The sequence below is a fragment of the Pongo pygmaeus genome, chromosome 14, assembly GCF_028885625.2.
Source record: "Pongo pygmaeus isolate AG05252 chromosome 14, NHGRI_mPonPyg2-v2.0_pri, whole genome shotgun sequence".
Classification (NCBI taxonomy): Eukaryota; Metazoa; Chordata; class Mammalia; order Primates; family Hominidae; genus Pongo; species Pongo pygmaeus.
Window position 1 is genome coordinate 25,313,671 of NC_072387.2, and position 27,485 is coordinate 25,341,155.

The window sequence follows — 27,485 nt, forward strand, 5'->3', positions numbered from 1 at the left end:
CATGTTAATCAGGCTTGTCTTGAACTCCTGGCCTCAAGTGATCCACTGCCTTGGCCTCCCAAAGTGCTGGGAAAACAGGTGGGAACCACTGCACCTGGACTCTTGATTGTATTTTTATTTTATTCCTTAAATTCTTCAGCTCCACAATCTCTGTCTGGTTTTTAATGACACATATATCCTTGTTGAATTTCTCATAAGATCATAAATTGTTTTTCTAATTTCATTGATTTGTCTATCTGTATTCTGTATATCTCATAGTTTCCTTAAGATCATTACTTTGAATTCCTTCTTAGCCATTTGATATAATCTTTAAATTTAGGGTCTGTTAATGGGGAATTATTGTGTTTCTTTGGAGGTGTAATGTTTCCTTGCTTTTCATGTTTCTTGTGGCCCTAAACTGATTTTTGCACATCTGGGGGAACCGTTGCCTCTTCCAATGTTAGGGAGCTTTCATAGAGAAATACTTTTTCCAATAGTTGTCTCCTATAGTGTTCACTGAGTAGGGTGCTTTGACTTTGGTTCTGGGTGGGTGCAGTAATATAGTCTTCAGGTGACTTTTTTGGCTATAATCAGCATTCAGTGGTGTCTGTGAGTGCCTCAGTGGCCTGATGGTGAGTGTTTGTGGAGACAGTGGTATGGCTTTTCTTGGTGTGAGAGCCATCATTCAGATTAGTTCTCGGGCCTTAGGCATATGCATGCTAGCTGCAGTGCCTTTGCTAGTTGTGGGGTATTGCCAACAGCAAGGCGGGCACCAGGCAGGCCAGTCCTCAGTGCCTTAGAAGTGCAAGCAGCATATGGTGGCTCTGCTGGTGAAGGGGGTGGGGCTGTTGGCAGCAGTGGGTGCCAGATGGGATGCGCTTTGGGCCTTGGGGGGTGCATGTAGCATGCAGTGGCTCTGTCAGTTGAGGGTAGCCAAGTCATTTTAGACTAGCCAGTCCTCAGATGACCCAGTAGCTGCCCACAGATACATGAATGAGCTTAGTTGAGACAGGAAATCCTTTCTGCAAGCACCTGAATTGGACAGTTAAGCCCATCCCAAATTCACAAACCATAGTATCATGAGCCAAATAAATAGTTGCTGTCATAAGCCAGTAAGTTTTGGGGTGGTTTGTAACCACTGGCACAATTGTAACTGGTATCAATCCATTATGATTTTTTTACTTGAAAGAGTACATTTTTAAAAGAATACTGCCATATCTGGGTCAATATTAAACTTATGACTACACAGTCTACATTCACTGAGAAATGAGTATTTGTCAGATAAAGACCCTTACCTCGATTGGATTTCTATAGAAAGACTGACTTCCAGAAGATGGAAATGACATAGCAATAATACGTTCTGAAAGTCAAAATCATCACTATTACAAACATTATTATAGATTTCATATAACATACAAAAAATTAATTTATACATGATCAGACTCCATTTTCACAGAAAAAAACCTTTTAAGATTGAGGTTGACAGAAAAGAGCTAATACCCAGGATAATCAAATAACACATTAAATTATCCAACACAATGACCATTAAACTGGCATGGAGTTCTTAAGTCTCCACTAGTTCTAGCTGTATGCCATGTACTTATGATGGCCTCAGTCTGAAGTTCCCCTTGTTCTTAGAATTTATTTCTTATCTTAAATACCAGAGAAAATCCAAGATTTCTAGGCACCAGTGATGGCGGGAACTCCCAAGGTGCTTTGCAGCCCTCTGACTCAGAAAACCTGCGATCTACAAAGCACTGACCTCATTCTCTGGGGTTCTAGGATGAGAAGAGGTCTCTGTGGGATCCTTGGGACTCAGAAATAACTACTAGAGGTTAATAAATTGAAACTCAAATGGAGTCAGCTGAAAATCCATTCAAGTTCCTATGCTGCAACTGAGTAGTCCTGAATTGAGAAGACATGCAGATCTTCCATTGCCAGGGCTAAACCACAAATATGTCACACTATCACAGTGGCATATATCCTCATGAATAAAGAATATTTTGAATGAGTGTGTCTTAGATGAGGCAAAAAAAAAAATACAAGAAAAAGTGAAGTAATACAAGTAAATCAACAGTTAAGTGTCACAAACCTGTAATGTAAGTGAGGTCTAGGTCAAATCCATCCCTTGTGTATCGCCTTTTGTTTTCTGAAACCTGAGAGTTTAAAATCATCATTAGTTTGTGAAACATTCATCAACATAAAAATAAGAAACATTATACAGTATAGATATCAACCCTTGCCAATGGGTCCCAAAATACAAAATATTTTTCTGAATCATAAGCATGTTTTGCCCACTTACCAGCCTTCTCATCAGCTTTTCAAGTTGTCTTTTTTGATGAACCAGATGAAAAATTCTTATCAGAATAATAAGTCGTAGAAGTCGAACTAAATGTGTCCATCTAACAATAAATTTAAAAGATCCATTTTTGCTTCAGAAAGGAATTTTATCAATATAAACTATGTCTAGAGCAGCAGTTGTTAACCAGAGGCAATTTTCCCTCTTCTCCCCAATTACCCACCTGGGGGATACTTGGCAATGTCTGGAGGCATTTAGGTTTTCACAACTGGCGGGCGTGCGTGTGTGTGTGTGTGTGTGTTACTTACATCTAGTGAATAGAGGCCAGGAATTTTGCTAAACACCCTGCAATTAATATAACTGCTCACCACCTTCTTATGACAATGATCTGGCCCAAAATGTCAGTAATGCTGAGGCTGAGAAATTCTGGTCTAGAGAAATAGTGATATGATAGACTCTTAGCATTTGTAAATTTAATTTTGGAATTTAAGACTAGCATTTTCAATTTTTCTACATCAAAACAAATAGATTATTCTTGTTCATCTTTGTTATTCCTATGAGTAACAGATGTTCACTACAGCTGCTAATGCACATCAGGCAGGCAACAGATTGAGATACTTCCAAAGTGTGCTAGCTGGTATCTCTCCTACCATCAGAACCACCGAAGCAGAGAACTGATGGTCTGGACTAGTGCTTCTCTGATTTGGGCACACATCAATAAGAGCCACCTGGAAAAGCTTGTTAAGCTGCAGATTGCTGGGTCCCAGAGATACTGATTCAGTGGGTCCAGGGTGGGGCCTAAGGTATTTTTCTTCTTATATTTCTAGCAAGCTGTCAAGTGATGCTGAGGTTTCTAGTCAGAGGACCACATTGGCTGAGGTTATTTTCAAATAACTCCAAAAGCCTATCACTTAACATGCTTTTAGTTGGGGCCTGAGCTGTAGTCCAGGGAAGCTGGGGTACAAAAAGAAATCAGCTATTTGACCCATGAACAAGCTTAGGAAGCCGCCATCTACATCCCAGTATACATTTGCTCTTTCATTTTCCTCATTGTCAGAGTAAAAAAAGAAAAAGAGTCACCAGGGCCTCATACACTCTTTAGTTTCCTAATCCCTAACAGTCCTAACTTTGCCTTAGCTTTCTTTGTTTCTACCACAACTATACTGCAAAACTCTACTCTTGTGTTGCTACATGTGTCATCTCCTAGTTTCTGTTCTGTTTGCTATTTTTTAGAAACTCATGATTGAAGTCACTCAAATTTTGCGTATGCTCAAATAAATTCCCTCTTGGCTGTAGGAAAAATCCAGACAGAACATTATGTGTAAGGGATTTGTAGTTGAAGCACAGAGGGGAATTGTTTTCAATATAAATTTTTTGATATAGCAGATATTAAACTGATAAGAATATTATACTTGATCTTAGCCAAAAGGCCAAAAAATGATACAAATGGGAATTTGATGAGAACTTCAAAATGTAGAGAAGTTAAAGTTAGTACAAGAGTAAAAGTCCTTCTTTGGGTACTGCATCTTCTTTATTCCATTAATGGTACTTAGTGTCTATACTCTTCACTGGTCCCTAAATATCGCAATCTTTAATTTCAAAGTATGTGGGAATTTACCTAAACATCTCATTTTAAAGCAATGTATTTGGTATAGAATGAGAACATTTGAAGTTGAAAAGATTATATAGCATAAAAGCCACAGAAAATGCTAAAATTAATGAAAAACTTTAAGAGAGGTAAGTCTTATGTTTCATACCTGGGAATATTCCTAAGCAACTTAATGTCAAAAAAAATGTAAACAACATCAACCAGCAGAGGAATCACAATAATGGCAGTATCTAAAATGTTAAATAAGTCAGAAAAATACTGCTGTCTCCTGCAATATAAAACAAAAAAAAAGTTCATTCCCCCCTGCAAGAAGAGATAGGAATATTTAAAGACCACAAACTATTGACTCATCCGCATTAAGAATTCTACTATCATGAATTATTTAAAATGTATTTTCTAGAGTAGACTAAGGGGAAAATATAACATTCATGGGAAGTTTTCAAACAATAAAATTATATTCATCATCTGACACTTATATGTGACTAAAACACCAACATGGCAATTCAAACATAATAAGAGATATAACTAAATGTGTAATAATCACCCTTATTGTGGACAATGGGGTATCTATCCCCTCAAGCATTTATCATTCATGTTACAAACAATCCAATTACACCCTTTCAGTCATTTAAAAATATACAATCAAGTTATTGTTGACTATGGTCAATCTGTTGTGCTATCAAATAGTAGGCGTTACTCAGTCTATTTTTTTGTACCCATTAACCATCCCCACCTCCCCATCCCCAAGCCCCTCCTACCATTCCCAGCCTCTGATGACCATCCTTCTACTCTCTAGGTCTATGAGTTTAATTGCTTTTTTTTTTTTTTTTTTTTTAGAGCCCCATAATAAGTGAGAACATGTGATGTTTATCCTTCTGTGCCTGGCTTATTTCACTTAACAAACATAGTGATCTCCAGTTCCATCCATGTTGTTCCAAATGACAGGATCTCTTTTTTTTTCTTTTTTTGAGATAGAGTTTCATTCTTGTTGCCCAGGCTGGAGTGCAATGGCGTGATCTCGGCTCACTGCAACCTCCACCTCCCGGGTTCAAGCGATTCTCCTGCCTCAGCCTCACGAGTAGCTGGGATTACAGGCGCCCGGCACCACACCCAGCTAATTTTTGTATTTTTAGTAGAGATGGGGTTTCTCCATGTTGGTCAGGCTGGTCTCAAACTCCTGACTTCAGGTGATCTGCCCACCTCAGCCTCCCAAAGTGCTGGGATCACAGGCATGAGCCAGTGCACTTGGCCAGGATCTTATTGTTTTTTATGGCTAAATAATACTCTCTTGTGTATATGTACTATATTTTCTTTATCCATTCATCTGTTGATGGACACAGGTTGCTTCCAAATCTTAGCCATTATGAACAGTGCTGCAACAAACAGGGAATGTAGATATCTCTTCTACATACTGATTTCCTTTCTTGTGGGTATCTACCTAGCAGTGGGATTGCTGGATCATATGGTAGTTCTATTTTTAGTTTTTTGAGTAACCTCCAAACTGTTCTCCAATTGATTCTACTAATTTACATTTCCATGAACAGTGTATGAGGGTTCTCTTATCTTCACATCTTTGTCAGGATTTGTTATTGCCTGACTTTTGGATATAAACCATTTTAGCTGGGGTGAGATGATATCTCACGGTAGTTTTCTACACTGTGAATTTCTCTAATGATCAATGATGTTAAGCATCTCTTGATATGCCTGTTTACCATCTGTATGTTTTCTTTTGAGAAATGCCTACTCAAATCTTATGCTCATTTAAAAAATTAGATTATTTGATTTTTTCCTAGAGAGTTATTTGAGCTCCTTACATATTCTGGTTATTAATCCCTTTTCAGATGGGTAGTTTGCAAATGTTTTCTCACATTCCGTGGGCTGTCTCTTCACTTTGCTAATTGTTTCCTCTGCTATGAAGCAGTTTTTTAACTTCATGTGATCCCATTTGCCCATTTTTGCTTTGGTTGCCTGTGCTTGTCAGGTATAGCCCAAGTAATTTTTGCTCAGACCAATGTCCTGGAGATTCTTCCCAATGTTCTCTTGTAGTATAGTAGTTTCACTGAGGTCTTAGATTTAAGTCTTTAATCCATGTTGATTTGATTTTTGCATATGGTGAGAGGTAGGGGTCTAGGTGCATTCTTCTGTATGTGTATATCCAGTTTTCCCAGAATCATTTGTTGAAGAGACGTCTTTTGTTCAATGTATGTTCTTGGCACATTTCTTAAAAATGAGTTCACTGTAAGTGTGTGTGGATTTGTTTCTGGGTTCTCTATTCTGTTCCAGTGGTCTATGTGTCTGTTTTTATGCCAGTGCCATGGTGTTTTGGTTATATAGTTCTGTAGTATAATTTGAAGTCAGGTAATGTGATTCCTCCAGCTTTGTTCTTTTTGCTTAGAATAGCTTTGGCTATTCTGGGTCTTTTGTGGCTCCATATAAATTTTAAGATTGTTTCTTCTATTTCTGTGAAGAATGTCATTCATATTTTGACAGGGAGTGCATTGAATCTGTAAATTGCTTTGGACAGTGTGGACATTTTAACAATATTGATTCTTCCAATCCATGAACATGGAATCTCTTTCCATTTTTTGGTGTCCTCTTCAATTTCTTTCATCAGTGTTTTATCATTTTCATTATAAAGATCTTACACTTCTTTGGTTAGGTTAATTTCTAGGTATTTAATTTTATTTGTGGCTATTGTATATAGGACCACTTTTTAAATGTCCTTTCCAAATGGTTCACTGTTGACATATAGAAATGCTACTGATCTTTGTATATTGATTTTGTATCCTGCAACTTTACTGAATTTATCAATTCTAATAGTTTTTTTTTGTGGAGTCTTTAGTATTTTCCAAATAAAATGTGTCATCTGCAAACACAAGGATAATTTTACTTCTTCCATCCCAATTTGGATTTCTTTTTTTATTCCCTTTCTTTCTCTTCTATAATTGCGCTAGCTAGGACTTCCAGTACTATGTTGAACAACACTGGTAAAAGTGGGCATCCTTATTGTGTTCTAGGCCACAGAGAAAACCTTTTCATTTTTTCCCCATTCAGTATGGTACTGACTGTGGGTCTGTCATATATGGTTTTTATTATGTTGAGGTGTGTTACATCTATACTCAGTTTTTTTAGGGTGTTTACCATGAAGGGATGTTGAATTTTATCAAATGCTTTTTCAGCATCAACTGAAATGATCTTATGGTTTTTATCCTTTATTGTGTGGATATAATGTATCACATTGATTGATTTGCAAATGTTGAACCATCCTTGCATCCCAGAGACACATCCCACTTGTCATGATGAATGATCTTACCCATATATTGTTGAATTCAGTTTTCTAGTATCTTGTTGAGGATTTTTGCATCAATATTTATCAGATATATTAGCATGTTTTTGGTTTTGGCTTTGGTTTTTGGGTTTTTTTGTTTGTTTGTTTTATTTTTATTTTTATTTTTTTGAGACTGAGTCTCACTCTGTCACCCAGGCTGGATGGAGTGTAGTGGCGTGATCTCAGCTCACTGCAACTTCTGCCTCCCAGGTTCAAGTGATTCTCCTGCCTCGGCCTCATGAGTAGCTGAAATTACAGGCGCCCAGCACCACACCCAGCTAATTTTTGTATTTTTAGTAGAGACGGGGTTTCACCATATTGGCCAGGCTGGTCTTGAACTCCTGACCTCCAGTAAACCACCCGCCTCTGCCTCCCAAATTGCTGGGATTATAGGAGTGAGCCACCACTTCCAGCCTACATGTGTCTTTATGGGAGAAGAGTGTTTCCTGTAGGCAACAGATCAATGGGTCTTTTTATTTATTTATTTATTTATTTTTGAGATGGAGTCTTGCTCTGTCACCAGGCTGGAGTGCAGTGGCGCCATCTCGGCTCACTGCAAACTCTGCCTCCCGGGTTCAAGTGATTCTCCTGCCTCAGCCTCCTGAGTAGCTGGGACTACAGGTGTGCACCACCACACCCTGCTAATTTTTGTATTTTTAGTAGAGACAGGGTTTCACCATGTTTGCCAGGATGGTCTCTAGCTCTTGACCTCGTGATCTGCCTGCCTTGGCCTCCCAAACTGCTGCGATTACAGGCGTGAGCCACCACACCTGGATGGGTCTTGTTCTTTCATCCATTCATCCACTGTCTTTTGATTGAAAAGTTTAGTCTACTGACACTCAATATTATTATTGATAAGTAAAGACTTACTCCTGCCATTTTGTTATTTGTTTTCTGGTTGTTTTGGGGTCTTCTCTTCCTTCTTTCCTTCCTGTCTTCCATTAGTGAAGGTAATTTTCTCTGGTGATATGATTTAGTTTCTTGTTTTTTATTTTTCGTGTATCCATTGTTATGTTTTTTGGTTTGAGGTTACCATGAGGCTTGTAAATACTATCTTATAATCCATTATTTTAATCTTATAATAACAGTTTTCATAAACAAGTAAAAAGAAAACTAATAAAAACTCTACAACTTAACTTTGTCTCCCTATTTTTTAACTTTTTGTTATTTCTATTTATGTCTTATTATACTATCTATGTCTTGAAAAGTTGTAGTTAATATTTTTGATTGGCTCACAGTTTAGTCTCTCTACTTAGAATAAGAGTAGTTTATAAATCATGGTTACAGTGTTATAACATTCTGCATTTTTCTGTATACCTACTATTACCAGTGAGTTTTATACCTTCAGGTTGTTACTTATTGCTCATTAATGTCCTTATCTTTCTGATTGAAATGCTCCCTTTAGCATTTCTTCTAGGACAGGTCTGGTGTTGACAAAATCCCTCAGCTTTTGTGTGGAAAAGTCTTTATTTCCCCTTTACTTTGAAGGATATTTTCACTGGATACACTGTTCTAGGGTAAATGTTTTTTTCCTTCAGCACTTTCAATATGTCATGCCACTCTCTCCTGGCCTGAAACATTTCTACTAAAGAGTCTGCTGCCAGATATATTGTAGCTCCATTGTATATTATTGGTTTCTTTTCTCTTGCTGCTTTTAAGATCCTTTCTTTATCCTTGATCTTTGGGACTGTGATTATTAAATTCCTTGAGGTAGTCTTCTTTGAGTTACATCTTCTTGGTGTTCTATAACTTTCTTGTGCTTGGATATTGATATCTTTCTGTAGGTTTGGGACATTCTGTTACTATCCCTTTGAATAAACTTTCTACACTCCCCACCTCCTCTTTAAGGCCAATACCACTTAGATTTGTCCTTTTGAGGCTATTTTCTAGATCCTGTAGGCATGCGTCATTGTTTTTTATTCTTTCCTTTGTCTCCTCTATGTATTTTGAAATAGCCTGTCTTCAAGCTCATTAATTCTTTCTTCTGGTTTATCAATTCTGCTATTAAAAGACTCTAATGCATTCTTTGTCATGCCAACTACATTTTTTGACTCCAGAATTTCTGCTTGATTCTTTTAAATTATTTCAATCTCTTTGTTAAACTTATCTAATAGAATTATGAATTCCTTCTCTGTGTTATCTTGAATTTCTTTGAGTTTCCTCAACGCAGCTATTTTTATTTCTTTGTCTAAAAGGTCACATATCTCTGTTTCTACAGGATTGGCCCCTGGTGTCTTATTTAGTTCATTTGGTGAGGTCACGTTTTCCTGGATAGTGTTGATGCTAGCAGATGTTCTTTGGTGTCTGGGCATTGAAGAGTTAGGTATTTATTGTAGTTTTCACTGTATTTATTGTAGTTTTCACTGTCAGGGCTTGTTTGTACCCATCTTTCTTGGGAAGGCTTTCCAGATATTTGAAAGAACTTGGATATTGTGATCTAAGCTGTATCTGCTTTAGGGGGCACCCCAAGCCTCCTAAACTCTGTGGTTCTTGCAGACTCATAGTGGTACTGTCTTAATGGTCTTGCACAAGATCCAGGATAATTCTCTGCATTACCAAAAAGAGACTCTTGTTTTCTTCCCTTACTTTCACCCAAACAAACAGAGTCTCTCTCTCTCTCTTCTGAGGCACCTAAAGCTTGGGATTGAGTGACACAAGCACCCCTGTGGCCACCACTACTGTGACTGCATTGGGTCAGACCTGAGGCCAGCACAGCACTGGGTCTTGCCCAAGACCTGCTGTAACCACTCCTTAGCTATTGCAGAAGTTTGCTGAAGGCCCTGGGGCTCTACAGTCATCACATGGTAAAAGCAGCCAGGCCTGTGTCCTTCCCTTCAGGATGGCAAGTTCTCCTAGCTTCCAGGTGGATCCAAAGGTGCTGTCTGGGAATCAGGGCCTAGATCAAAAACTTTAAAAGTCTACCTAGTGTTTTATTGTGCTATGGCTGAGCTGTCACTCAAACCACAAGATGCAGTCCCTCCCACTCTTTCCACCCCTGTCCAAAGGCAGAGGAGCATCAATCCATGGCCACCTCAAACACAGGCCAAGGGGGGTACCGCCAGACTACCGCCAATGTTCTCATAAGGCCCAAAGGCTCTTAAGTCAGTTTGTGGTGAATGCTCCTGTTAATTATTTTAAAATGCTTCTTTTTTATTTTTATTTTTATTTTTGAGATGGAGTCTCGCCCTGTCACCCAGGCTAGAGTGCAATGGTGTGATCTCGGTTCAGTGCAACTTCTGCCTCCCAGGTTCAAACGATTCTCCCGCCTCAGCCTCCCAAGCAGCTGGGATTACAGGCAACCACCACCACACCCAGCTAATTTTTGTATTTTTAGTAGAGACGGAGTTTCACCATGTTGGCCAGGATTGTCTCGAACTCCTGACCTTGGGATCCTCCCACCTCAGCCTCCCAAAGTGCTTCTTATAAAAGTACAAAATAGCTTAATGCATTATAAAAATAATCAAACTTACCCTTCTACAAATACTCGAAGAAGAACATCCATGAGAAAAAATAAGGCAATAGCTAGAGAAATAGAACGATAATCCAAAGGAATATAAAGTTTGCTGTCAGTGAAAATTAGGTCGGCAAGGAGGAGAGTGACATCCAGTAAGACCAGGAAAACTCCAAATATTCTAAAATAAATAAATAAATAAATGCAAAGATAAAGGGGCATTTGTCCCTATAGCTATACTATATTTAAGCCACTGATCAGGAACCAAAATGTTATTATTTAGTATTAAGCTGCCCAGTGGCAGGAAAAACTGTAATGCCTTAGAATCTCAGAAAAATCACCATTTTCACCCAATAAAAGCAGTTCTTAATAAACAAAATTCTCACCAAACCACTTCACAAGATATTAGCATGGCCTTTTATAGTAGACACATCAGACCAACACCTCAAGAGAGAAAAGTAAAACTGAATTAAAATCACCTGTGTCTGTTTAGAAACTCTTCTTAAAATTTGAGAATTTCATAAGAAGTTTATACCAATTTCTCATAAAAAAATAAGCCCTCATTAATCTGGATAATTCTAAAGAATTTATTAATAAAAACCAAATGAAAGCATGAGTAACATAAGCTCTTAAAAGACCAGGATTTCTCATCAGTGACATTTTCAACAAGTACATGATTCCATATTTATGGGTACTTCTAGCATAGTGATGGGCATATGAGTCTTGAACTCTAAAGTACCTCCTGCCACTTGCTGTTACGTATTCTAAATACATTCTCCATAAATTGATTAGACTATTTGCCTAATCTATGAAGATGAATTAGTCTTTGAAGTAGTTTTTTAAAAACTTGCAGCTCGAATTCAAATATTATTAATTCAAAAGGAAACAATTATATTGCATAAATCTATATCATAGTATGAAATCTTACCCTTATCCAGAGAAGAGTCTAAGTAAATTGTTTCCAGAATTAAAGAGTAATTTCAGATATGTATAAGGTACTTAATAAAACACTTTACTAATAATTATAGAATTTTAACATTTGATTTTCATTAATGTTACTTTTGCAGATGGAAGAAAAACAATATTAATATGTTACTATTAATCTTAGGCAAAAGCCATTTATTTGCAATTCTTAATGTCCAGCTGAAACCAAAATTCCATGATAAATTAGATTACATTAGATGGGGCACATGGCTACTTAGCAACCAATGGACAATGGAAATGCTTTTTTGTCATTTTATTTCAGTGTTTCTCATTGAAATATTAAGTCTCATATATATATATATGTATGTGTAGATATATATGAGACTCATATATTTTTTTTTCTTTTTTTTTTTTTTTTTTACATGGAGTCTTGCTCTGTCACCCAGGCTGCAGTGCAATGGTGCAATTTCAGCTCACTGCAACTTATACCTCCTCGGTTCAAGCGATTCTTCTGCCTCAGCCTCCTGAGTAGCTGGGATTACAGGCACCCACCATTATGCTTGGCTAATTTTTGTATTTTTAGTAGAGATGGGGTTTCACCATGTTAGCCAGGCTGGTCTTGAACTCCTGACTTCATGTGATCCACCCGCCTCGGCCTCCCAGAGGGCTGGGATTACAGGCGTGAGCCACTGCGCCCAGCCAAGTCTCAGATATATTTAATACATGGTGTTTTCTATGTCTCACATACCCAAATGCAAAGGATGATACAATTGAACGCACAATTTTCTTAATCTTGCTGCTGCAAAAAGAAGTAAAAATAAAATTAATCAGATTTCTTCTAACATATATTGTAAATTTAACCAAAAAACAAAGGCCTTTATAAATATAATTTTAAAAGAAAATTATTCAGAAGTTGTATAACAAAATGCTTTTTACTAATAGCTAAAATTTTATTCTTCCTGCTCCATGAGTATTTTACTTGTTTACTATGCTATCCAGAAGACAGTAAACTTTGGATGTTTAGTAACATTTCCATTGCATGCAAAGCCCCAACCCCAACTTTATGGCAATACTAAACTTAAACTTGTGGTCATCAACTCAAGGAGTATAGCATGAAGACAGAAAAGGGTGGTAGAAGAGAACTGTATTTTAATGCCAGCCTGGGCAAGTCGTCAAACTTTGGCCAGATCTCAGTTTCCACCGCAATAAAATAAGGTGTTTCAGGAATGAGCATAGGGAGTAAATGATGCTCTTGTCATCTCCTCAAACTAGACACCTAGTGAACAGATACACATTAGCAAGAGTCGCATATGAGGTTGCAAAGGAACTTCAGAGGTAAGACATTTTAGTAAGATACACTTCAAAGGACAAACACCCGAAAGACTGGGCTCCTTCCATTAATCAAAGGAAGGAGAACCTGTTTGATGGAGCCTCCAATAATGCCTCATTTTACCTTATGGCTGGAGACAAGGTAGCTGATGAGGAACAATTTTTTTTGTCCTACTGAAGCCTCCTGTGTTGGAGGCTCTTCAGGAGAAGCCTCCAACACAGGAGGTTTCAGTAGGAGAAGTCTTCAGGAAGTTTCTGTCATACTGAAGCCTCCAACACAGAACTCAAATTTTACCCCGAGAGCCATGAATCCTAAGACAATGCTCACAGCCTGTGCCTAAGACTGGAGAACAAAGAGGGCAGATACTGAGCAGAACTGGGGCACTGACAATTGGCCTTTGACATGAACAGACATTTCTCAAAAGAAGACATACATGTGGCCAACAAGCATATGAAGAAAAGCTCAATATCACAAATTAGAGAAATGCAAATCAAAACCACAGTGAGATACCATTTCACACCTGTCAGAATGGCTATTACTAAAAAGTCAAAAAATAACAGATGCGGGCAAGGTTGCAGAGAAAAGGGAACACTTATACATTGTTGGTGGGAGTGTAAATTAGTTCAACCACTGTAAAAAGCAGTATGGCAACACCTTGAAGAGCTAAAAGCAGAACTATTTGACTGAGCAATCCCATTACTGAGTAGATACCCAGAGGAATATAAATCATTCTACTATAAAGATACATGCATATGAATGTTCACTGCAGCACTATTTACAATAGCAAAGACAGGCAATCAACCTAGGTACCCATCAGTGACAGATTGGATAAAGAAAATGTGGTACATATATACAATGGAATACTATGCAGCCATAAAAAAAGAATGAGATCATGTATTTTGTGGGAACATGGATGGAGCTGGAGGCTCTTATCCTTAGCAAACTAGTGCAGAAACAGAAAACCAAATACTGAATGTTCTCACCTATCAGTGGTAGCTAAATCATAAGGACTTATGAACACAAAGAAGGAAATAGACACTAGGGTCTACTTAAGTGGGGAGGGTAGGAGGAGAGAGAGGAGCAGAAAAGATAACTATTTGAGTACTGAGCTTAATACCTGGATGATGAAATAATATGTAAAAAAAAAAAACCTCCCTGACACAAGTTTACCTATGTAACAAACCTCACGTGTACCTCCAAACCTAAAATAAAAGTTAAAAAAAAAAAAATTGGCCTTTGATGAATGATGTTAGGTTAACCTGAGATAAAGGAAATCCCCAATCCTTCTAATCTTCCCCTCTCCACCTGGACCCACCACCTCCGCCCAAGGCTTGGAGAGTGAAGGCTGATGTAGATGGAGGATCAATTGGCCAAAAGAGGTGAATTCTCTCCTCAAGTTGCCACTCCCTTACTACAAGAACCTCTGATCCCACACAGTCTACTGGATCTCTGGGTATCAAGGAAATGTCATAAATCTGAACTCACTTGACAATGTCACCATACAGAACCAAGCCTGACAGGTTACGAAGGCATGAAGAAGTGGCTTGGGTGGCTTTAGCCCCTTAATCTGTTTCAGTGTCCCCTGAAACTATACCAAGTAAATACACAATTGAGACTTTTTGGGTTAAAAAAAGTGTACTATGTAAATGCAGCTTCAAGCAGTTATGTGCAGAGTTTGCAGGGAAATAACTACGACTCAGTAAATTCATATCCAGGAAAAGTACTGTTTACACTCGGGAGCAACAGACAGACACTCCAACATGAAGCAACACGAAGCACAGCCTCCATGTACCTTTCCTAAAAACAATTACTCAAAGTTCTTGAGTCAGCTGAGCAATGAATCAAAATGAAGAACACAGAAATAAGGAAGATGACTTACAGAGAAAAGATGGTAAATAATATAAACTCAAAATTAGGTAAGTCTAAATAATAATTGTTAATGTAGCATAAAAATGTAGCAGGTGAACAAAAGCAATGGCAACAAAAGCCAAAATTCACAAACAGGATCTAATTAAACTAAAGAGCTTCTGCACAGCAAAAGAACCTACCATCAGAGTGAACAGGCAACCTATAGAATGGGAGAAAATTTTTGCAATCTACTCATCTGACAAAGGGCTAATATCCAGAATCTACAAAGAACTCAAACAAATTTACAAGAAAAAAACAACCCCATCAAAAAGTGGGTGAAGGATATGAACAGACACTTCTCAAAAGAAGACATTTATGCAGCCAACAGACACATGAAAAAATGCTCATCATCACTGGCCATCAGAGAAATGCAAATCAAAACCACAATGAGATACCATCTCACACCAGTTAGAATGGTGATCATTAAAAAGTCAAGAAACAACAGGTGCTGGAGAGGATGTGGAGAAATAGGAACACTTTTACACTGTTGGTGGGACTGTAAACTAGTTCAACCATTGTGGAAGTCAGTGTGGCAATTCCTCAAGGATCTAGAACTAGAAATACCATTTGACCCAGCCATCCCATTACTGGGTGTATATCCAAAGGACTATAAATCATGCTGCTATAAAGACACATGCACACGTATGTTTACTGCAACACTATTCACAATAGCAGACTTGGAACCAAGCCAAATGTCCAACAATGATAGACTGGATTAAGAAAATGTGGCACATATACACCATGGAATACTATGCAGCCATAAAAAAGGATGAGTTCATGTCCTTTGTAGGGACATGGATGAAGCCGGAAACCATCATTCTCAGCAAACTATCGCAAGGTCAGAAAACCAAACATGTTTTGGTTCTCACTCATAGGTGAGAATTGAACAATGAGAACCCTTGGACACAGGAAGGGGAACATCACACACCGGGGCCTGTCATGGGGTGGGGGGATGGGGGAGGGATAGCATTAGGAGATACATCTAATGTAAATGACAAATTAATGGGTGCAGCACACCAATATGGCACATGCATAAATATGTAACAAACCTGCATGTTGTGCACATGTACCCTAGAACTTAAAGTATAATAATAAAAAAAAAAGTAGCAGGTGAAAATGTAAATAAATGATTCTAAAAGTAAAGATAAATAATATAAAATCATGAATAATAGTATTGATTTGAATTTTTAGGCATTCTTACACTAGGATTCAAGGTGTGGAAGAAGATAGAAGTAAAGGGAGGTTGCATTTCTTATCTTTCACAGGTACAAGTCCAGTTTTATTCTCGATATTAATGGAAAAAATGGTATAATTATGTTTTCTAAACATTTAAATATAAACATTGATAGACTAGAAATGGGCTTCTGACTTGCATATCAATAAAAAATGCAAGGGATAAAAACAAATCAATTAATAGCAAAATATAGACAAATTTACAAAGAAAATATCAAAGTATTTTTAATAAAGAAAAAGATGATAAATAAAACTGAACATACCAGAAATCATAAATACAAACATATTACTCTCATATTGCATATTGAGAAATACTGTCAGATAACTTTGAAATTAAAGGCATTACATGCTATACATGAGAGACAAAAACTAAATTTAAATGACAATTCAGAAATAAAGAGATAGAGGCCAGGCGCGGTGGCTCACGCCTGTAATCCCAGCACTTTGGGTGGCCAAGGCAGGCGGATCATGAGGTCAAGAGATCGAGACCATCCTCGCCAACATGGTGAAACTCCGTCTCTACTAAAAATACAGAAAATTAGCTGGGCGTGGTCGTGCGTGCCTGTAGTCCCAGCTACTCAGGAGGCTGAGGCAGGAGAATCGCTTGAACCTGGGAGGCGGAGGTTGCAGTGAGCTGAGATGGCGCCACTGCACTCCAGCCTGGTGACAGAGCGAGACTCCGGCTCAAAAAGAAAAAAAAGATAGATAAAGATATGAGATACTAAACCTTAAAACACTAAAAGTTCCAATATTAATATCAAAGGTGAATTAAAAGCACAAATATTAACTATGAACATGACTCATTTTTTATCAGTAGAAGGTGGAAGCTACATGACACTAACAAGACCATGTTTAATGAAATGGGATTTGTATTGAAGGCAGGTGCTATCTCTCCCACTGGACACATTTTTCTCTGGTACAGACTCGGGGTAGGGAGATGGCCATGATGCAAAGCACGAAAAACACTGTAGTGACTCTGGTCTTCCTGCTCACTCTAGATCACTAAAACAGGGTAAGGACAATACAGGGGGATGACATGTTCATGCTGAGAAAACTATGAGTTACTTAGGAGAAAAGTAAATTTCTACACTTTATACCTTAAGACAAAGTAAATTCAGGGCAGATATTTTATTTAAATGAAGAAAATAAATTCAAAACAAAAATTTTGGTGAATATATTTAAAATCTTGGGGTAAGAAGGACTTTCTGAGAATAATATTAAAGGCATAATCACAAAGAAAAGTACAGATACATTTGATTACATGAGGATTAAATGCTTTTATATAATGAAAAAGCAAGACAACCTGGGAGAAATTGCTTATATTACATAAAATAGAAAAAGGATCAATAGATTTAACTTTCCAGTCCAAAGACAGAAAAGGATAAATGAAGGTGTGTCAAAGAATGTGCATTAGAACAAATATATTTACTAATATCAGAGAAATCAATGATGGCTACTGTTAAGTGTGGGAGGGGAGAAATGTACACTTTGCATCTTGATGTTAAAGCACATATCAATATCAATAGCGTCACAATCATTCCCTTTGATGCAGAATTTCCACTTCTGAGAATTTATAACAAGCAAATAACCAACAGTATACAGAGATTTAGCCTCAAATATATTCATTTTTGTAACAGTTAAAAACTTGTAAAAAACTTAATTGTTCAGCAATATCTGACTATTAAATGAATTACAGCACATCTACACCATGAAATATTACACAACTGTTACAAATAATGTTGTAAGTGCACATGAATATATATTAACAAAAAAATATAGTCATGATGTCATTAAGTAATAAGGTTATTTACAAAAGAATAAGTATGGTCTCATATCTATAAACAAAAAAAGTATATGCTTAAAGAACTTAGAAGTGCATGCATCAAAGTTTAAGCATGACTATATGTGGGTAGATTTGTTGATTGTATTTTCTGATTTTCCTTTAATGAACTCTTATGTTATTTTCAGTTTTTAGAATAAAACCTATTTACAGAACTACAGAGTTTTCAAAGTATTTTTGCATGTTATTTTCGTTTTATTACTAATTTTTTACAATACAATATCCAGTACATAGATTGCATTATAGCCAGTTTACATTTGAATAATCTGAAAGTTAAAGAGGGTTAGTGACTTGCTGAGTATCAGGTGAATGAACATATGATGTCAAAGCCAAGCGCTGATTCCAGCTTTTACTATAAATCCAATATCATCCCCCTGGTATGAAACACCAGCATTTCTCACAGGGACTACTGCAAATTCCTCCTATATCTATGTAATGAGACTTTGTAATTTAAAAATAAAATAAAATGAAAACCTGCTTTATTTTGTTTGGAGCAGGGAAAGAAGGAAATGCTTGCCTTGCTTAATCTGTCTAATTTTGTTTCAGCCCTGGGCAGCTCCATTACAGAAAATGTATAGCTAATTTGCAGACACACAGTTTAATTCAGTGGCAAATTCAGGGTAATTTGAAAAACTATTTGTATTTGCCCTCTTTGTTTCCGATCTTTGTTTAGACACCAACAGCTTACAACCATGGTGAGTTAACTTCCTCTATGGCAGTACTTCCTCTCCAGCATTGACACAAGCTGGAGAATGGTTATACGACTGGGCAAGAAAGAAGCAGAAGAAAAATCTCCCGAATATGTCTGCAGTTCAGACACAAGCCAGTTTAAGAATGTATTGTTTCATTACAGTGAGTACATGATAAAATGCCTTCAGGTCAGTGCAACAGGAAGTACTCTAGTGAGATTAGAAACAAATAAGAATAAAATCCCAATGAGCATAAGGAGGTCTTTAGTTAGCAAAACATGTTTGCTTTTGCTATCAATACTATTTGCTCATAGGCAAAATCTACAAAATTGGGAATCACACCATATCCAGTAAAAATGAGAAACGTTCACTATTGATGAGTTAAGTAGCATTCTGCATTCCTGTTTTTTTCAAAAAAAAAACTTTTAATGGAATTAATTTCCTCTAAGAATACTTTTTACATTTTCAAGCTAGAAGAACATTTATTTCTGAATGGATGGAATTTTTTTTTCAAAATAATACTTGTCTAAGAATTCAACTGGAGTAAATACAGTGTACCCTCCCACCCATACATTTTGATATCTTTCCATAGTTTCCCTTTTTCCTTCTTGCCTCAGCAGAAGCCCTATTTCACTAAAGGTAAGAGATCCATCAGTGGCTCCCTCCTTTCATACTTCAAACTGACTTACTCATATGAAGCAACATTTTCAGCATCTTCAACTTCAAACTTGGAAAGTCGTTCTAACATACTTTAGCCACCAAAAAAAAATGCAAAAATATATCATTAGATATTTGCTACACAAAATAGTGATGAAAAATATATTTGAATAACAAGAATCCAATGAATCTAAAGAATATAGTAAACATGACTTAGCTCACTGGAAGACCTAATATTTAAGAAAGAAAATTACAATCATTAACCAGAAACTCTTTCCTCATGGATACTCCTAACACTGAATTTTGCATATTTTTATCTTCTTTTCTCTCTCTGTCTCTTTCTCTATATATGTATATAAAGATATATAAAAGAATATGTATACAGATATATAATATATAAATAATATGTGTATAGACGTATCTCAAAGACATTGTAGGTTTCATTCCAGACCACTGCAATAAAGCAAAAACTGCATTAAGCAACTCACACAAATGTTTTGGTTCCCCTGTGCATATAAAAGTTATGTTTACCCTACACTGTAGCCTGTTAAGTTTGCAATGGCATTATGTTCAAAAAACTTATGTACATACCTTAATTAAAAACTACTTTATTGGTTAAAAAATGCTAATGATCACCTGAGCCTTTAGCAAGTCATAGTCTTTTTGCTGGTGGAGGGCATTGCCTCCATGTTCATGGCTGCTGACTGATCAGAGTGGTGGTTACCAATGGTTGGAGTGGCTGAGGCAGTTTCTTAAAACAGGCCAACAATGAAGTTTGCTATAGCAAATGACTCTTCTTTTCACAAGTGAGGATTAAGTGGTGAAGCCATCAGGTCCTGGACTTTGTTGAAAGCCTTTTTATTACTGATTCAATCTCATTACTTATTTTTGGTCTGTTCAGGTTTTCTATTTCTTCTTGGTTTAGTCTTGGTAGGTCGTATGGGTCAAGGATTTTGTCCACCTCCTCTAGGTTTTCAAATTTATTGTAGAGTTGCTCATAATAGTCTTTAATAATTCTTTTTATTTCTGTCATATCTGTTATGAGGTCTCTTTTTTTGTTTCTGATTTTACTTATTTGGGTCTTCCCTTTTTCTTAATTAGTCTAGCTAATGGTTTGTTGATATTTTTTAAACCTGCTTTTTGTTGTTAACCTTTTGTAATTTTTGCCTCAAATTTGTTTATTTCTGTTTGGTCTTCATTATTTATTTCCTTTTAATAATTTGGGGTTTGGTTTGTTCTTACTGTTCCAGTTTCTTGAGGTAGAATTGTTCAGTGGTTTATTTGAAAGTTTTCTAGTTTTTTTGATCCAGGCATTTATTGCTAAAAACATACTTCTTTTTTTTTTTTTATACTTTAAGTTCTAGGGTACATGTGCACAATGTGCAGGTTTGTTACATATGTATACATGTGCCATGTTGGTGTGCTGCGCCCATTAACTCGCCATTTACATTAGGTATATCTCCTAATGCTATCCCTCCCCCCTCCCCCTACCCAACAACAGGCCCCAGTGTGTGATGTCCCCCTTCCTGTGTCCAAGTGTTCTCATTGTTCAATTCCCACCTATGAGTGAGAACATGCGATGTTTGGTGTTTTGTCCTTGCAATAGTTTGCCGAAAAAATGATGAGTTCATGTCCTTTGTAGGGACACGGATGAAGCTAAAAACATACTTCTTAATAACTGCTTTTGCTGTGTCCCCTGTTTTGGTATATTGTGTTTCTAGTTACATTTGTTTCAAAGAATTCTTAAATTTCATTCTTAATTTCTTTCTTCACTCATTGTAACTCAAGGGCATGTTGTTTAATTTCCATATGTCTGTATAGTTTTGAATGTTCCTCTTGTTATGAATGTCTAGTTTTATTCCATTGTGGTAAGATAAGATACCTGATAGAATTTCAATTTTTAAAAATTTGTTGAGACTTGTTTTGTAGCCTAACATATGGTCTATCTTGGATAATGTTTCATATGCTGATGAAAAGAATGTGTATTCTGCAGCTGTTGGGTGAGATGTTCTGTATGTTTGTTACTTATGTCCATTTGGTCTATGGTGGAATTTAAGTCTGATGTTTCTTTGTTGATTTTCTGTCTAGATGATTTGTCCAATGCTGAAAGTGGGATACGGAAGTGCCCAACTTTTATGGTAATGGGGTCTATCTCCCTCTTTAGATCTAGTAATATTCGCTTTATATATCTAGGTGCTCTGGTATTTGAGTGCATACATATTTACAATTATACACATATTACAATTATATTTCTTACCAAATTGAACACTTTATTACTACATAATAATTTTGTTTGTCAATTTTTATGGTTTTTAACTTGAACTCTGTTTTGTCTGATACAAGTATAGCTATTCCTGCTCACTTTTGGCTTCCATTTGCATAGAATATCTTTTTCCATCCCTTCATTATCAGTCTATGTGTTTCTTTACCAGTAAGGTGGGTTTCTTTTAGATAAAATATAGTCGGGTCTTATTTTTTAATCCATTCAGTAAGTCTATATCCTTCATGGGGTATTTAATCTATTAACATTCAAAGTTATTATTGGTAGGTGAGGAGTTACTTCCAACATTTTATTGTTTTCTGGTTGTTTTGTATATGTTTTATTCCTTTCTTCCTGTTTACTTTTGAAGTTGGGTAGTTTTCTGTAGTGATAAGGTTTCATTCCTTTCTCTTTCTCCTTTATGTATTGACTCTAACAGTGACTTTTAAAGTTTTGCATGTTTTTATGATGGTGGTTATCATCTTTTTACTTCCAGATGTAAGACTCCCTTGGGCATTTCTTGTAAGGCTGGTCTAGTGTTGATGAATTATCTTGGTTTTTGTTTATCTATGACAGATTTTATGTCTTCTTCATTTGTAAAGGATAGCTGTTCTGGGTATAATATTCTTGGCTGAAAGATTTTTTTTCTTTCAGAACTTCGAATATATCATCCCATTCTCTTCTAGCCTAAGGTTTCTGCTGAGAAATCAGCTGTTAGTCTAATGGGGATTCCATTATAAGTGTGTTGCTTTTCTCTTGCTATTTTAAAAAATCTTTGTCTTTGATTTTTCACAATTTGACTATAATGTCTGGGTTGAATGTATTTGGGGTTCTTTGATCTTTCTGGAACTAGATGTCTAGCTCTCTCTCAAGACTTAGGAAGTTTTATGCTCTCATTTTATTAAATATGAGCTTTTCCTTCTGGAATGCCCATAATATGAATATTTGATCAAATTAATGGTGTCCCATGAATCCTGTAGGCTTTTTTCATTCTTTTTTATCCTTTTTTGCCTGCCTGTGTTATTTCAAAAGACTTGTCTTCAAGTTCAGAAATTATTTCTTCTGCTTGTTCTTGTCTGTAAAGCCGTTGATTGTATTTTTTCATTTCATCTATTGAACTGTTTAGCTCTTAGGGCTTCTGTTTGGTTATTTTTATGATATCTGTATCTTTACTGAATTTCTCTTTCAAATCATGTTTTCCTGATTTCATTGACTTGTCTATCTGTATTACCTTATATCTCACTGAGTTTCCTTAAGATTATTCTTTTTTCTGTCATTTCATATGTTTATGATTGGGTTCTATTACTGGATAATTATTATTTCCCTTTGTAGATGACATGTTTTCTTGCATTTTCACGGTTGCTGTGTTTCTGAATTGATTTCTATGCATCTGGTGAAAAAGTCACCTTTTCCAATTTTATGGAGTAGGTTTACTTGTATGAATTTATTTGTATGAATGGGTCTTGGATGTCAGTTCATTGGGGTATACTGGCCTTGGTTCTACATGGATGCAGTAAGTGTAGTCTCCATATAGTTTATTCAGCTGTGATCCACACTAGTAACATTTCCAAGTTACTCAGTGGCCTAGGCTAAGGAAGTTTGTGGTGATGGTGGTGCAGCCTTGCCAGGAGTGGGCTCACTGGGCTGTTTCTCAGGGTAGGGGTGTGTGCAGGCATACAGTGGGTCAGAAAACTTGGAGTATGGCTTTATGCGGCTGGCCATGGTCCTGTCACTCTAGCCAGGAGCATGGGGATGCAGTTGCTCAACCAGGGCATGCCTGCCAGATGTGCCTTGCAGGACAGTTTCTCAGGCCCAGGATGCTGGCACACAGCTGTTTGCCTGGCCTGGAAGCATGCACTCCAGGAGTGGCCTGAAGGGCTGTTTCCCATACCTGGTATGTGGGTACACAGCTGCTCATCTGGCCTGGGGCCAGTCTGCTGGGGGAAACTCATGGGCCAAATATATAGCTGCATAGCTGCTAAGCTGGACTGAAGATATCCTTGCCAGGGCTGGCCAAGAGGGGGTGTTTCTCAGGCCTGGGACATAGTCAAATGATTTCTCAGCTGTCCTGGATGTGTGTCTGCTGGGGGTAGTCCACAGAGCTATTCTAGCTCAGAATGTGGGCACACTGCTGCTCAGCTGGCCTGGGTGGTGCCTGCCAGGGGAAGCCCAGGGGACTGCTTCTATGAGCCAGGATGTGGACACGAGGCTGCTCGGCTGGCCTAGGGGCATGTCTTCTGGGAGTAGCCCATGGGGCTCTTTCTTAGGTCCAGGACATGGGCATTCATGGCTGACTGGCTGGTCTGGAGGTGCATCTTCTGGGAATGGACACAGGACTGTTTCTCAGGCTCATGAAAGGTTGCACAGCTGCTTAGTTGGCCTGGGAGTGTTTCTGTGGGGGGTGGCCTAAAGGGCTGTTCCTCAAGCTGGGACATAGGTATGTGGCTGCTTAGTTGGCCTGACAGTCTGCTGGCCAGAGTAAGCTCCCAGGGTTGTTTCTCGGCCCTGAGACTTGGGCATACACAGCTGCTTGTCTCTCAGGTCTGAGACACAGGTGCAAGGCCCACTCGGTGGTGTGCCTACTGGGGGCAGCCTGTGGGACTGTTTCTCAGGCCCTTATTAAAGGCAGAGGGCTCCTGGGCAGGCCAGGAGCATGTCTGTGGTGGATGGGGCCTGCAAGGCTGTTTCTCAGGTCCTGAGCATGGGCTCATAGTCACTCTGTTGACCTGGGGGTGTATCAGCTGCTCAGAGGCTTAGGAGCCTCTCCCACTTGGGAGAGGGCATGTAGTGGTTTGGCTGTCTTAAGAGTGAGTTTACCCTGGATGGGACTGCAGATTATTCCTCTGTCTGGAAGTGTGGTGGTGGGGGTTGATTTCCCTGCTCTGCAGTACTTGAGTTACAGCCAGTCCTAGGACCAACCTCCACACAGCTGGGATTGTGGCTTTAACCCACCCATGTGGGCTTGGTGTACTGAAGATAAAGCTCCAGCGCTGGAGAGGCACAGTGGCTACTGGCCCCCAGAGGAGGGCACACTCAAGAGATGACTCTGGTCTGAAGGTGCTGTGTTACTGCAGCTTAAGTCTCTGGGGGTGGGAAGTCTTCACCTTGTACTCCTAGTCCAGGACATGCAGCTGTGTCAATTCTTGGCAGTACTCCAAACTGGCCTCAGGGCTTGCAAAGACTGTGAGATTCTCCTGTTGTAAAGACTTTGTGTTTGTGATGGCAGTGGGGTGGCAGGGATCTTCTGCTTACCTTCACCCTGCAATGAGAAGTCCCTCCTGTCTCTGGGCCAATTCAATCCAGATGGGGCAGAAGGGGCTGCACAGGCTGAGTGCTTCCATGCTGTGGCAACTTCCAGTCACCACAGATGCATCTCCACTCCTTTGCTGCACTCCAGGACTATCCCTCTGATACTCTAATCAAATCTTAGATGTGTATTTCTTGCCTAGGTTCTTTCTTGTAGGGGAGATGAGCACCAGGCATCTCTAGTCACCCATCTTGCTTGATTTAGCATAATTCCTAAGGGCCCTAGGATTTTCAGAATAGTCAATGATTGTTGGATTCAACTTAAAGTCACCAGCTTCATTAGCCCCTAACAAGAGAATTGGCCTGTGCTTTGAAGATTAGAAACCATGCATTGACATCTCCTCTCTAAATATAAAAGTCCTAGATGGCATCTTCTTCCATTAAAAGGCTATCTTGTCTACATTGAAAATGTGTTGTTTAGTGTGGCCACCTTCATCAATTATCTCAGCTAGATCTTCTGGATAACTTGCTGCTGCTTCTGCATCAGCACTTGCTGTTTACCTTGCACTTTTATGTTATGGAGATGGCTTCTTTCCTTAAACCTCATGAACCAACCTTTTAGCTTCAAGCTTTTCTTCTGCAGCTTCCTTACCTCTCCCAGGCTTCATTGAATCGAAGAGAATGAGGGCCTTGTCCTGGATTAGGCTTTGGCTTAAGGGAATGCTGTGGCTGGTTTGATCCTTTATCCAGACCACTAAAACATTCTTCATATTAGCAATCAGACTTTTGCTTTCTCATCATTTGTATGTTCACTGGAGTAGCAGTCTTAATTTTCCTCAAGAAGTTTTTTGGCTTTTTTGTTTTGCTTTTGTTTTACATTCACAACTTGGCTGAACTGGTGCAAGAAGTCTAGCCTTCCTCACAATCATTTCTAGCTTTTGGTTTAAAGTGAGAGCCATGTGACTCTTCCTTTCACTAGGACACTCAGAGACCATCATAGGCTTATTAAATGGCCTACTTTCAATATTGTTGTGTCTCAGGGAATAGGGAGGCCCAAGGAGAAGGAGAGAGATGGGGGAATGGCTAGTCAGTGGAGCAGTCGGAACAAACATGTCATTGATTAGGCTTGTCATCTTAATATGGACATGGTTTGTGTTGCCCCAAAACAATTACAATAGCAACATCAAAGATCACTGATCACAGATCACCATAACACATATGATAATAAAAAGTTTGGAATATTGCAAGAATTATTAAAATGTGACAGAGACACAAAGTGAGAACATGCTGTTGGAAAAATAAAACCAGGAGACTTGCTCAATGCAGGGTTGCTACAAATCTTCAGTTTATAAAAAAGTAATATCTGAGGGGCAATAAAGTAAAGCACAATAAAACAAGATATACCTGCATATACACACACATATATGTATATATAAACTATATATGTGTATATATACATATATATGCTAAAGGATATATACATATATGTTTACATACATATATACACATGCTCATATGTATATTAAAGGATATATATATGACTACTGATGTTATTAATTTGGGTCAGTGCTAAAGAATATATCTATATATAGATATGTATATATAGATATATATACACACATTTAAATATGCACATATGTAGACATATGTATATAGATATGTGTGTATCTATATACACACAAATACATATTTATATATCTATATATACTACATATATAGCTAAAAGATATATCTGTATATATATATATACACACACACATATATACATGTGTGTTATATGTGTGTGTGTGTGTGTGTGTGTAGATACATCCTTTAGCACTGACCCAAATTAATAACATCAGTAGTTTTCAATGACACCACCACTGAAAGGTGAGTTATATCAAAGATATATCAAAGTAGTGAAAGACTACTGATGTCATTTTATCCGGGCCAGTGCTGAGAATTAAAAATGTACACATCAGGTCAAGTGACTTCAGAGATATACTTTTCTGGTTGAAGTTATGTACAATTGCCCTACATTTATAAACTGGCGGAACTCTGAAAATGTATATGTCAATGATTTGGAATCTACTATTAATATATCATTTTTTCCTGGAAGAAAACCTTATATTATGTAAAGGTGCTCTTGGGCCTTAACAAACAATCTAATGAATCACAATTTAAGTGCAGTTCTTTATTACTTCATTTGTGAGTGAATTTTACCAATCTTAATATATCCCTCTCTTCTTTCTCTCCGTATTTTGAAATCTCACGCATCATTGATGACTCTACCACACATTACTCTTTTTAATTCAATGGAGTAATAGCTAAAGGATTAAAAATGAACGTAGCAAGACTCCACGTTATCCTAGACTTAATTTTCTGATACAAATTAGCAATAATTATTCTACAATTCATAATCTAGTTACCCTGAAAAATGGACATTAATCAGTTATTTATTTGAAACATGGTATTTAATTTTTCTCTGGAAATGAGGTTTTAGATGTTTGTAATGAAATTTTTCGGCCTGTGAAAAAAACTTAATGAATCAAGTTTATATACATTTCTTTACTCCTAAACCTAATCCCCAAGTTACTGATTCTGGCAAAATTTACATAAAATCAACTTCAGTTTGTAAATACCCACTTTGCTTGCCCTTGTAATTTTCTGCCTTCTCACGTTCAAATACCACCAGTAACTCTTCACCAATCACGGATGTCTTTCCTGCCCCTCAGATAGGGTTAAGTAACTAC

At 37.6% G+C, this 27,485-nt stretch overlaps 1 protein-coding gene and 1 pseudogene across 1 annotated transcript in view; both read right to left on the reverse strand.

Moving 5' to 3' along the window:
- Window positions 1–27,485, reverse strand: part of TPTE2 (transmembrane phosphoinositide 3-phosphatase and tensin homolog 2) — a 137,680-nt gene that overhangs the window by 40,159 nt on the left and 70,036 nt on the right. The window contains 7 exon segments of the mRNA XM_063650542.1: window positions 1,275–1,339; window positions 2,072–2,135; window positions 2,282–2,381; window positions 4,036–4,155; window positions 10,686–10,847; window positions 12,339–12,389; window positions 19,280–19,339. Of these exon segments, the coding sequence (XP_063506612.1) occupies window positions 1,275–1,339; window positions 2,072–2,135; window positions 2,282–2,381; window positions 4,036–4,155; window positions 10,686–10,847; window positions 12,339–12,389; window positions 19,280–19,339 (622 nt within the window).
- LOC129012036 (U2 spliceosomal RNA) lies at window positions 3,625–3,720 on the reverse strand (annotated as a pseudogene).